General features: G+C 43.5%; 1 protein-coding gene across 8 annotated transcripts in view; it reads left to right on the top strand.

The window, feature by feature from the left end:
• The window catches only part of LOC115084722, a 664924-nt gene that overhangs the window by 425159 nt on the left and 226153 nt on the right, over window positions 1-13612 (top strand). For all 8 annotated transcript variants that reach the window (XM_029589949.1, XM_029589957.1, XM_029589951.1 and 5 more), the window contains one exon: window positions 13221-13286. In XM_029589949.1, coding sequence (XP_029445809.1) covers window positions 13221-13286 — 66 coding nt within the window. The remainder of the gene's footprint in view (window positions 1-13220; window positions 13287-13612) is intronic.

Here is a 13612-nt window from a genome sequence, read left to right on the forward strand (position 1 = left end):
ATCCTTTGAAGGGCATTCTCGTGAGACGTGTCTTGGAGGAAGGTGTCAGCCAACCAATTTCGAAGCCAGAGTTGTCTCCTGGCTGCCACTGTGGATGACACTCCTCTGGCTGCTGTGCGCACTAGATCGGAAGCCGCATCAGTGAGGAATGATAGTGCTGATTCCATGTCTTCTCCCGGGGTGTTGTTCCTGGCTTGGGATAAACAGGAACGTGTCACCACGGTACAGCAGGGCGCAATTTGCAGGGACATGGCTGCCACCTCAAATGCTTGTTTTAGTATGGCTTCCAGGCGCCGGTCGTGTGCATACTTGAGCGCCGCTCCTCCCTCCACTGGGATGGTAGTGCGCTTAGCGACCATACAAACTATGGCGTCCACTCTAGGGCACACCAGAAGCTCCTTGGTTGCTGGATCCAGGGGGTACATGGCCGATAAGGCTCGACCCCCTTTGAATGAGGACTCCAGCGCATTCCACTCCAGATCAATTAGCTGTTGGGCAGCCTGTAGAAGAGGAAAATGGCGAGACGTCTGTCGAAGGCCCTCCAGCAGGGGATTCATTCTAGGTTCCCCCGGGGTGCCTTGGCCCGGGATAGCGAGTTCCGATTGGCATTGGGATATAAGGTCCGGAAGTTCATCCTTTGAGAAGAAGCGTCTCATGGTTCAGTGTGGCTCTGTCCCCGAGGGAAGTTTTCCCTCCTCAAGGGGCTCGACTTCTTCCTCGGAGAAATCCGTGTCCCCGTAGGCGGGGCTTCTGGGTGGTGGGAGCCTGTGCCTAGGCCTCGAGGGTCCTGGGGCATGAGGGTCTTCCGGTGTCGCATATGGCTGTTCCGCCCGGGGTTCAGTCTGCATCTTGACAAAGGCGTGAATCCCCTTGAATAACTCTACTCAGGAGATCGATGCTGGGTCTAGGTTGAGGGGCGCCGGTTCTCTGGGGTTCCCCGTCTGTGGGATGGACTCACTGGGGCCTGCTAGGTCCGGGGTGTCCCCTGAGGAGCTAGCACTGGGCCCTGGATGGGACTGTCCCTGACCTGGATCTCCCAGGGCCTCCTCACAGTGTGCGCATAGGGCGTCTGCTTCCTCGCTCTGTGCGGCTCTGATGTGGCATGCTGGGCAGAGGCCTTGAGCTTTTATTCCCTTTTCTGGAGGTGCCATTTCTGTGGACGCGTAAGCTCTTATGCGCTCCATTGCATCTGATATGTGCGCGCACGTGTGCGTCTAGCCGTAGATGTGCGCCTTGTACTGTGTACGTAAGGTTTTATGTGTGCCTAAGAATATGCGCACAAATAATTTTGTGCGCGTAGCCTAATTTGTACGCTCGGATCGTGCGGCACGGCGAACAAGGCCAAGATGGCGACGGCGAGCGTGCGGGCAATATGGCGTCCTCCTTGGAGGGTCTCCACGTGGGCAGACCCTGGAACAGCCGGGGCCTGGCCCTGCTAGGGCGGATCAACCCGGTGGCACAGATTCTGAACGCCGATCTGTGCTCCTCCTCGATCTTCGGAGACCGGATTAAGTAGAAGATTTACACCTTACCTTGTCTTCGGCGCTTCCCGGTTTTGCTCCAGGCGGTCTCCGGCTGCGGGGGGAGAGGGCAAATACCTTCACCGCCGCGCTCGAGAGGGTGCACCCGCTGCCTCTCAGCCGCGCCCGAGATCGGGGGCTTAGTCCTCGCCGTGAGTCGGCCACCGGACCGAGGCTCACCTCCGATGGACCACAGAAATCACCTTGGGAAACTCAACTGGGGGAGGGACCCGAGAGTATCACCGCAGGAGTGCGGGGCTCGTCTTCAGGTAGGTTTCTTCTTTAAATTTCGGTTTGTTCTTTAAATTTTGGTCTAACGCTCTGAGAGCGTGCAGATAGTCTCTAACTGCTATGGAGACGGAAAATACTGAGGAGCTGCACTTCCTACAGGGGTATATGTACTAGGGGCTGACGTCAGATTGAAATCTGATCCGTCTCTAACTGCTAACAGGAGTACACTATACCCTTTGGTCCTGAGTCCATCTGCTACATGCTAGGAAATGATCTAGAATTTAAGTAAAATAAATCACAGAGATGCCTCTCCAGAGAGACACAAATCCACTAAGTTTGTAACAAGATAAGTTGAATTTTAATTTGTTCGCCACAATATAGATTGATTTCTTGCTGACTTATTCTTCTGCGTTTATGTTTTTGTATGTTTTGAAAACTCTATATAGTTGTCCTAGATTTATAGTTTTTGTTGTTTTTTTTAATTCTTGCTAATATATATATTTTAGTAACTATTAATTTTTAAAAAGGACTGGTATCTACAAAAGTTCTTTTGTTACCACCCACTCACTCCTGAGTGTTTTCTTCTTAACCTAATTCTTTGGGAAAAATTAGTGAATAATATCTAATTACCAATCTACCATCTTGTATATTATTTATTTATTTATTTACATTCTTTTAATATGCCGATGCTCAAGACCAAGTCTTATCGTACCGGTTTACAATAAACTAGGGGGTAAACCAGTTAACACTGAAAGCGAAAGTTACATTACAACGGGGAATGTAGAACGGGGCTGTTAGAAAAAAAGGGATAGATTAACAATTTCTAACTGGAGAGCCATGCATGTAAGCAGAGAGCAGTTGCTTACATGGTAAAATTATATACAATTTACACCGAAGAGTCGATTAGGCAAGTTATATAAGAGCGCAGTTAGCAGAAAACAGTTCCTTTGTGAGGCGGAAAGAGGACGCAACAGAGGAGTGTTGGTCCGTGTGGGTTACCATAAAGTTTCTTCAAGGATATGCTTGGGCGAACAGCCATGTTTTTAATTTTTTTCTGAATGTGATATGACAATGTTCCTGGTGGAGATCTGGCGGGAGAGAGTTCCAGTGATGCGGACCAGCAGTTGATAGCGCTCGTTTTTCAATGGCGTTATGTATAGCGGACTTGTTCGGTGGAACCTGGAGGGAGTCTCTGTATGCAGATCTGGTTGGTCTTGCTGAGGAGTGTGGTTTGAGGGGTATGGTGAGTTGGAGGGAGGATTGCAGAAATATGGTTTTGTGAATGATGGTCAGTGTCTTGAAGAGAATTCTGTAGCGAATGGGTAGCCAGTGAAGTATTTTTAGAATTGGTGTGATATTTATTTATTTATTTATTTATTTTATTTCGAAATTCTTCTATACCGATAGCCGTTTGCACATCGTATTGGTTTACATGTAACCAAGAACAATTAGGCAGAGCCCTTACAATGAACAGTAAACAATTATATGAGGGAAAGGAACAGTAAAAACAACTATATGTTAGCATACGGGGAACTTATAATACATAAAATTCTATAATACTAAAAAAAAAACAAAAAAAAAACTTATAATATATTATTCTAGAGTAGTAATAAGAACGAGATACGGTGAGCTATAAGTGCAAAGATACAGAAACTCTTGGTCGTTCCAGAGCGACGCTCGTGGAATATTTACAGGGCCATAAGATAAGTCTATGCTGAAAGGAAGGTGACATAAAGAAATTGAGGGGGGATCAAGGAGGAGCTCAGATAAATAAATGGACAGAAAAGGTTCATCAGAGGAAATTGATGGTAAAGGGAAATGGGGGGAGGGGGAGTGACGTAGCTATCAAATAATAGGTTCAACTACATGGAATTTAGGAATTCTTCTCAGAGAGGGAAGAAAGTGAAGGGTAGGCTTGGAGGAACAGCCATATTTTTAGTTGGGTTTTTTTAATTTAGGCGTGGAGGTTTATGTACGAAGGTCTGGAGGAAGGGAGTTCCATAGGGTGGGGCCGGCAAGAGAGAAAGCTCTGTTCAAGGTGGGGGTACGGAGTGTACCTTGTAGGGCAGGGCGAGTGGGTCTTGTGGATGTGCGAGGAAGGAGAGGAGGAGTGATCCATTGGAGGTTATCATTTATAGTGCTTTTATGGATGAGGGAAAGAGCATTGAATAGTATTCGTGATTGTATAGATAGCCAATGAAGTTCAATAAGCGTAGGTGTAATGTGTTCTCTTTTTTTTGGAGTTCGAAAGGATACGTGCAGCAGCGTTTTGTAGGAGTTGTAACGGTTTAGTGTATGTGGAGGGGAGGCCGAGGAGGAGAGCTTTACAGTAGTCTATTTTGGAAAAATAATAGAGTGTAGTACTGTGCGAAAATCAGAGAAATGAAGTAAAGGTCTGAGTTTTTTAATCGTTTGTAGATTATAATAGCAGTCCCTTAGGATGGAATTAATAAATGGTTTGAAAGAGAGCTGATTGTCAATAAGTACACCCAGGTTACGTGTGTGGGAGGGGAAAGGAGTGGTGGAGTGAGAGAGGGGGGATAGGGGGAGACTGATGTTTGTTGGAGATAATGAGGAGTTCAGTTTTTAGAGGGTTGAGAGCAAGGTGCATGTCTGTGAGGAGGTGATTGATGGAAGAGAGGCAGGATTCCCAGTTTTGGAGAGCAGATTGGAGGGAGTCAGAGAAGGGGAAGAGAATTTGCACGTCATCTGCGTAGACGAAGTGTTTGATACCAAGGTTGGTGAGGAGGGTGGTAAGGTAATAAATAAAATAAATAAATAAATAGTCAATGCAATAACAGAAGCAAGTAGAGACTCCAGTATCAATGTTAACATCCATCGGGGACATTGACCTTGCTAGAAATTGTATCCTTAAAGCACAGAAAGATTTCCAAAACCTGAGAAGATTAGACACATCACAAAGACCATTGCCTTTTCAGAAGTGTTACCTGTTCATGGAAAGTGGAAGGAAAGGCTGTGCCATATAGATAACTTGAATTTGTGGCTCAAAAAATAGTGTAAAGAAAGTGGTTTTGGATACATTGGAGGCTGGTGCCTTGTATGGAGAGGTAAACGGTTATATGGTAAGGATGGCCTACATTTGTCACAGCAGGAAAGCGGATGCTAAGTGGAAATTCAGATCAGAGATTATCAGGTATTTAAACTAGAGGGTGGGGATGGCAGGAGGTGGTCAATGAAATTAGCATGTCACCACCAAGTGATACAGGAAGTGCTGCGCTCCTACTCACGGGCCTAGCCGCGAGTAGGTGCTTAACTCCACAGCACAGAGCCACCGACGTTCTTCAAGGCGGGAGCCGCAGTCAGCTGTTCTCTTCACCGCGGCAGGGAGCTGCTGACTTTGGGGCCTTAATGCGGCCGGAGCCGCCATAGACCCCAGTCTTGCTTCGCGGCCCAGAGGCCGCAGTGCCCGGCCTTGCCTATGCGGCGTGGGCCACCCTTAGTTTGTCCTCTGCGGCCTGGATGCCGCCACTATCATCAGGGTCTGCGCAGAGGCTCAGCTTCTCCCTGCACCGTGGCAGCAGCATGGCTGCTGCCCACAGTGCTGACCTTCCTGTTTCCTGCTTCCTAAGGCATGGGCCGCGCCTCCACAGATTTAAAGGGCCCGTGGCCGGATATGCCCCGGGCCCCACCTGGACTCCTCCCTGGGCGTCTTCTGATCTTCAGCCCTATATAAGGTTCCAGCTTCCAGTCCTTCGTTGCCTTTGCAAGGGGTTAGTCCTCTCTGGGACTTCTCATCTTCAGTCCTGCTGGCAATCCTTGTTCTTCGTGGGATCTCTCATTGTTCTATGTTCTTGGTCTCTTCTGGATATCCCTCGTCTTGTCTCTGATGTTCCCTGGTCTTCCTGATGTTCCGTGATGTTCCTTCCTGATGCCTCGTCTCTGTTTCTGCTTCCTGGACCCTTTGTTCCTCATTGCCATCTCTTCTGGCGTGCCATGTCGTGTCTCCTCACCTTGTGGCATGGGCCTGTCTTCTCTTTCGCAGCACAAGCCTCCGGAGAAACATCCTCGCCTGAAGCCAAGTCTCGCCTTGGTCCCGCGTCTCATGCCTGAAGCCAAATCTCATCTTGGTCCCGTGTCTCATGCCTGAAGCCAAGTCTCGTCTTGATCCCCTATCCTGAATCTCGTCTCGACCCTCGGATGTTCTTGTGGCTGCTCCGTCCAGGTCTAAGACTGACTAAATCTGTGTGATTCCAGCATGGTCCGTGACCAGCCATGGGCGGCTGTGTAAGGCGCGCCTTGATACAGGCTTCTACTGAATCTTCGTCATGTTCCGGCTTCAACTTCCACGTATTCGTCTGGAGTCTGCCTCGCACTCAAGCGTGGTCCGTGACCAGTCCTGTGGGTCTGCCCTGTGGTGGGCTGTGTAGGGCGTAATACGTCGCAGCCTCAACCCAGTACTAGACTTTGTTCCTGAACCTAGATCCTGATTCTTCATGCTCAAGCTTCTCGTCTGTGTCTTCATGTCTCCAAGTTCCTCGTCTTGAGTCATGTTCCAGAGCCTTCGTCCGCCCTTGTCTCCTGTCCGGCCTGCTGCCTTTGCCTTTCCCAGTGGCAGGTCCGAAAGAGACCAACCTTACGTGGTTGGCCTCACTCAGGCTGTGCAGGTCGGCAGGGGCCTGACTTCCTGGTCTCAGCCCAGGCCATCATGTCTCACCAGCCTCGGTTCTGCTTGGAGTCCTCTGGGGTTGTGCCAAGGTCCAAGGGCACACAATCTCCTCGGAAATGGGACCACTCTCCTAGCGTACCCTAACAGGGAAGTGAGAGGAGAAAATAAAATCAATCAGCTCAGAAAAGCAAAAAGGTGCTAGGAAGAGCAGACTTAGACATCATTGCTGTTACGGAGAAATGGTTCACTAAGTCTCATGACTGGGATACGGCCATTCCAGGCTATAACTTAAGGAAGGACAGAGAGGACAGGAAAGGGGGGGAGGAGTAGCTCGTTATATCAAAAACAATATCCAAGCAACTGAAATGCAAGGGTCGTCAGTTAGGGAAGAAGCATTATTGGCTGTCCTAAAGAAAGAAGATAGTGCTTTCATTTACATTGATGTGGTTTACAGGCCTCCAATTTAGACAGAAGAGCTGGACAGAGACATAGTTGGGTTGAAGACTTCCCAAATATGGGAAGGAAGGGAGAAGTGTTGCTTGTTGGAGATTTTAATCTGTCGACTACAGATTGGAGTATCTCTTCTGCAGAACATACAAGAAGTAGACAGGTACTGGATGCCTTTCAATAGGCTCTGCTCAAACAAATAGTAATGGAACCCTCGAGGGATGGTGTGATACTCAACCTAGTCCTCACAAATTTATTTATTTTATTTAAATTCTTTTAAAATACCGATGCTCAAGACAAAGTCTTATCGTACCGGTTTACAGCAAAACCAGGGGAAACCATAATTAACAGAAAGAAAATTACAGTGAACAGGGAGTACAATTCAGGACAATTGAAAGAAAAGAATTAGATTAACATAACGCTTCTAAAATTAATGCGAAATAGCAAAAAACAATTAATTAGCATGGAAAGCTAATTTAGCGGCTAATTTAACTAAGTGATTTGATCTTAACGAATGGGGATAATGTCTCTAATGTCCATGTAGGTGACCACCTGAGCATTAGTGATCATTAAACGGTATGATTTTATATCACAAATAAGATTCAGAGAAGTCACACAAAGACCTGAGGCTTGAAATTAAAAAATATAGAATTTTTAAAAATGGGGATTTTCTGGAGGAAGAACTAGGACTGGGAGAAAATGGGTGAGGTGGGACAAACTAAAAGGAGCTATTATAAAGACAACAAATCTGTGTTAGAAAATAAACAAAAGTAAGAGAAAAAAAGAAACTGATATAGGTCTCAAAGTAGGTGGCTGGAAAAAATAAAAAGAACAGCATTCAAGAAGTATAAAGGATCTCAAAAAGAGGAACACAAGGAAGAATACCTAGTGAAGCTGATGGAGACAAAGAAATCAGGAAAGTAAAAGGTCAAGCAGAAGTAAAGATTGCCAAAGAAGTAAAGTGAAATGACAAAACATTTTTCAGATATATCAGAGAAAGAAGGGAAGCGCAAAATGGTATAGAAAAATTGAGTAATGTATGGAGAAAGATAAAGAAATGGCAGAAATATGAAACCTATACTTCAGTTTGGTACTCACTAAAGAAAACCCTGGAAAAGGACCATTGCTGGTTGAGAAAACAATAGATGGAGATGGGGTAGATGAAAATCCATTTACAGAAGAGAATTTATGGGAAGAGCTAGGAAAACTGAAAGTGGACAAGGCCATTGAATTGACTTTTTTGATTGAGTGACTAGAGAATTTGATCAAGGAAGCATGTGACATGTGATTTACTTGGATTTCAGCAAAGCTTTCCATTCAGTCCCGCATAGGAGACTCGTGAATAAAATGAGAAGCTTGGGACTTGATGTCATGATGATGGAGTGGACTGCAAACTGGTTGACAGGAGACAGCATGTAATAGTAAATGGAGCCTACTCTGAAGAGATAATGGTGTTAAATGGAGTACCACAGGCATCTGGTTTGGGACCAGTTCTTTCAATATCTTTTTTGAGTGACATTGCGGAAGGGCTAGAAGGTAAAGTTTGTCTGTTTGCGCATTATATTAAGATCTACAACAGAGTGGACACGCCTGAAGGACTAGAGAGAATGAAAAATGCTTGAAGAGTGGTCGAAGACTCTGCAACTAGGATATAGTGCCAAGAAATGTAGAGTCAAGCATGTGGGGTATGATAATCCAAAAGAACTGTGTGTGAAGGAAGTGGGGGTAAAAGTCTAATTTGCACAGACTGGGAGAGGGATCTTGGGATGATGGTGTCTGGTAATCCGAAGATGGTGAAGCCATTTGACAAGGCGATAGGTAAAGCCAGAAGAATACTGGGCTGCTAGAGAGAGGAATAACCAATAAGAAAAAGGAGGCGATATTGCCCTTGTATAGGTCCTTGGTGAGGCCTCACCTGGAGTACTGTGTTCAGTTCTGGAGACCGTATCACAAAATGGATAGAGACAGAATGAAGGCAGTCCAGAGAAGAGTGACCAAAATGCTGTGTGGTCTGTATTGGAAGATTTTTCAGGAGAGGCTGAAGGATCTGAATATGTATACCCTGGAAGAGAGATGGTGCAGGGGAGACCTGATACAGACCTTCATATACCTGAAAGGTTTTAATGGTGCACGGTTCTCAAAACTTTTCCATTGAAAAGCAAACAGTAGAACTAGGGATCATAATATGATACTCCGGGTATTGGGGGGGGGAGACTCAGAGCCAAAATCAGGACATATTTCTTCATGGAGAAGTTGGTGGATGCCTGGAATTCCCTGCCGGAAGAAGTGTGGTAAAGATGACATCAGTAAATGAATTCAAAAAGACATGGGATAAACATTGTGGATCACTAAAGGTTGGAGATGAAATTAAGAAAAGAGGGCATGGTGTAACCTGCAAGGAGCGGCAGCTTCTACCCCTAACGGAAGCCATGGAGATTAATTAATTAATCAATTAGCTTACATGATTTTGACACAACTGCAACTTCGTTCTCCATTTCATGGTATGGGGGGAGGAGGGGAATTGGATTCAGAAGAAGCCAATTCTGAGCCCTGACTTTTATGGTCCGAGGTACTGATACACAAACATTAGGGAAAAAGCGCAGGACTGTTTCTGTGGCCAAGTCCAAAAGCAAAACATGTTCAAACAGCATTGTCTGAAATATCAAGAAGGTTGCTCACCCTGTAAAAATGTTGCCAGCAGTTATTTTGTTATGGGTTTGATAATTGCTTATTTTTTATTATTAATATTACTACCCTTAACATAAGTCTTGGGGGAAACCTGCATGAAGCAACAGTTACTACCTTAACAGAAACATAGGGATAACCTGTAACCTGCATGGAGCAGCAATTACGGCCATAAAAAACTTAAACTTGATGGGCAGATTGGGTAGACCAGATGGTCTTTTACTGCCATCATTACTATTTTACTATGTTAAGATCAACAGACCTATATCTGAATAGCATGATTCACTATTGCAAGATATATCAAATTTTAAAAATTTTTTAATAAAATTTTAATAAAATTTAATTTTAATAAAAGTTAAAAAAAATAAATTTTAGTTAGACTGAATAAATTTATACATTTTTGAAAAGTACATGTTTTAATTAATATACTTCCTCCTCTGCAACATAAGCTTAGTGGGTATGGTTGAGGTGATTCCTCTCTGCCTCTGTTGCCAGCATTATATAGATTCATCCACAGGAAAATGAAGTTTTTATTTTATTTATTTAACATTTTCTATACCGAACTTCATGACAAGCTTCATATCAGACTGGTTTACATAGAACTAAGGGATTAACTAATCCTGGCTGCTGAGGTCTGGAGCATCTGTAGAGGTTTGGTGGCAGAGATCGGGAGCCCTAAGAGGAGAGTGTTGCAATAGTCCGTTTTGGAGAACAGTGTTGACTGGAGGACAGTTCTGAAGTCCTGGAGATGAAGAAGGGGTTTGAGTCTTTTCAGAACTTGAAGCTTGTAGAAACAGTCCTTCGTAACATTGTTGATTAATTTCTTTAGGTTCAAATGGTTATCGAGGATGACTCCTAGATCTCTAACTTGAGTGGTCTGAGGGTTTGACGCAGTCTGATCAGGGCTGGTTGAGTGGTCGGGAGAGATAAGAAGGATTTCTGTTTTGGTTGCATTGAGTACCAAGTTAAGGCTGGTGAGTAGGCGGTTGAACGACTTAAGGCAGTCTTCCCAGTAAAAGAGCGTTTTTGGAAGGGATTCTTTTATAGGGATCAATATCTGAACGTCGTCTGCGTAAAGGTAGTGAATTAGGTTAAGGTTTGTGAGTAGCTGGCAGAGGGGCAGTAAGTAGATATTGAAGCGGGTAGGGGATAGAGAAGAGCCTTGGGGTACGCCTAAAGTGGATTTGAAATTAGGAGATTTTTATTATTGGTTGTGATCTTGAAGCTTCTGTTATTGAGGAAGGAGTTGAACCATTTGAGGGCGTATCCGGATAATCCAATGTCTGCAAGACGATTTAGAAGAATGTTATGGTTCACGGTGTCAAATGCCGCCGAGATTTCTAAGAGGTCAAGCAGGAATGAAATCCCTTTGTCTAGGCCCATGAGAATGAGGTCTGTTAGAGAGATGAGGAGGGTTTCGGTACTAGATGACTTACGGAAGCCGTACTGGGAGGGGTATAGGATTTTGTGTTCCTCTAGGTAGTCCGAAAGCTGTGTGTGCACCAAAACACCACATAAGAGGATTTGTGACTTTTCCAAGGTATGCAGTTTTGTTTTATTATGTTGGAAATTGTTTTAAATCCTAATTTTGTATATATCTAGCCCATAGTAAATTTGATCATCCTAATTTATACTCAGTGCAGCAAATATTAAATAATAATACAAATAGCAAGTCTTTTGTAATCCTTTGGGCGAAGAGAGAATTTGAAATGAAGTTGGCCATAGAGGCAAAAACTCATAATAAAAACATTTTAAAATATATCCGAAGCAAGAAACCTGTGAGGGAGTCGGTTGGACCATTAGATGACCAAGGGGTTAAAGGGGCTCTTAGGGAAGATAAGGCTATTGCAGAAAGACTAAATTAATTCTTTGCTTCCCTGTTTACTAATGAGGATGTTGGGGAGATATCAGTTCCAGAGATGGTTTTCAGGGGTGATAAGTCAGGCGAACTGAACGAAATCACTGTGAACCTGGAAGATGTAGTAGGCCAGATTGACAAACTAAAGATTAGCAAATCACCTGGACCAGATGGTATGCATCCTAGGCTACTGAAGGAACTAAAAAATGAAATTTCTGTCTGTTAGTTAAAATTTGTAACCTATCATTAAAATCATCCATTGTTCCTGAAGACTGGAGGTGGCCAATGTAACCCCAATATTTAAAAAAGGCTCCAGGGGCGATCCGGGTAACTATAGACCAGTGAGCCTGACTTCAGTGCCGGGTAAAATAGTGGAAACTATTCTCAAGATCAAAATCGTAGAGCATATAGAAAGACATGGTTTCATGGAACACAGTCAACATGGATTTACCCAAGGGGAAGTCTTGCCTAACAAATTTGCTTCATTTATTTGAAGGAGTTAATAAACATGTGGATAAAGGTGAACCAGTATTTGGCTTTTCAGAAGGCGTTTGACAAAGTCCCTCATGAGAGGCTTCTAAGAAAACTAAAAAGTCATGGGATAGGAGGCGATGTCCTTTCGTGGATTACAAACTGGTTAAAAGACAGGAAACAGAGAGTAGGATTAAATGGTCAATTTTCTCAGTAGAAGAGGGTAAACAGTGGAGTGCCTCAGGGATCTGTACTTGGACCGGTGCTTTTCAATATATATATAAATGATCTGGAAAGGAATATGACGAGTGAGGTTATCAAATTTGCAGATGATACAAAATTATTCAGAGTAGTTAAATCACAAGCAGATTGTGATATATTACAGGAGGACCTTGCAAGAATAGAAGATTGTGCATCCAAATGGCAGATTAAATTTAATGTGGACAAGTGCAAGGTGTTGCATATAGGGAAAAATAACCCATGCTGTAATTACACGATGTTGGGTTCCATATTAGGAGCTACCACCCAGGAAAAAGATCTAGGCATCATAGTGGATAATACTTTAAAATCGTCGGCTCAGTGTGCTGCAGCAGTCAAAAAAGCAAACAGAATGTTAGGAATTATTAGGAAAGGAATGGTTAATAAAACGGAAAATGTCATAATGCTTCTATATCGCTCCATGGTGAGACCGCACCTTGAATTCTGTGTGCAATTCTGGTCGCCGCATCTCAAAAAAGATATAGTTGCAATGGAGAAGGTACAGAGAAGGGCAACCAAAATGATAAAGGGGATGTAACAGCTCCCCTATGAGGAAAGGCTGAAGAGGTTAGGGCTGTTCAGCTTGGAGAAGAGATGGCTGAGGGGGATATGAGAGAGGTCTTGAATGAGTAGATGTGAATTGGTTATTTACACTTTCAAATAATAGAAGAACTGGGGGCATTCCATGAAGTTAGCAAGTAGCACATTTAAGACTAATCAGAGAAAATGCTTTTTCACACAACGCACAATAAAGCTCTGGAATTTGTTGCCAGAGGATGTGGTTAGTGCAGTTAGTGTAGCTGGGTTCAAAAAAGGTTTGGATAAGTTCTTGGAGGTGAAGTCCATTAACTGCTATTAATCAAGTTTACTTAGGAAATAGCCACTGCATCAGTAGCATGGGATCTTCTTAGTGTTTGGGTAATTGCCAGGTTCTTGTGGCCTGGTTTGGCCTCTGTTGGAAACAGGATGCTGGGCTTGATGGACCCTTGGTCTGACCCAGCATGGCAATTTCTTATGTTTTTATATATGATATACCATGTGTCACATGTATGAAAAGTATATACCAAAAGACAGTGTTATCCAATTTCAACCATGTTCTTTTATTCCTTTTTCTGAATTGTAGGAACAAAATGAATCGGACCCCACTTCTACTGATTTTACTAGCAACAAAGAATTGCTTGATTATGTGGTATGTATTATGTTTTATTTTTGCATACTGTTTTATGCTAAGACAGAATCTAAGCTTTAGATTTTAACATAACATTTTTTAAATAATGAGAGGTGAATATGTATAAATATAAAATGTAATTGGATAGTTTAAAAAAAATTTGCATATAATTTCCAATGAGTAGCAAAATAAAAACATTGTGTATATAGTTGTGTGCAGCAGAATGTTATGTTGTAAAGTATATAGGTAGCTTTATCTTTCTTTATTGGTTATGTACAACAGAATATATAGAATATCCAACTTATATGTTCAATAAAATAAAACATAAAACTACAATACACTTATGC

This window comes from Rhinatrema bivittatum, chromosome 2, assembly GCF_901001135.1.
Source record: "Rhinatrema bivittatum chromosome 2, aRhiBiv1.1, whole genome shotgun sequence".
In the NCBI taxonomy this organism is placed as follows: Eukaryota; Metazoa; Chordata; class Amphibia; order Gymnophiona; family Rhinatrematidae; genus Rhinatrema; species Rhinatrema bivittatum.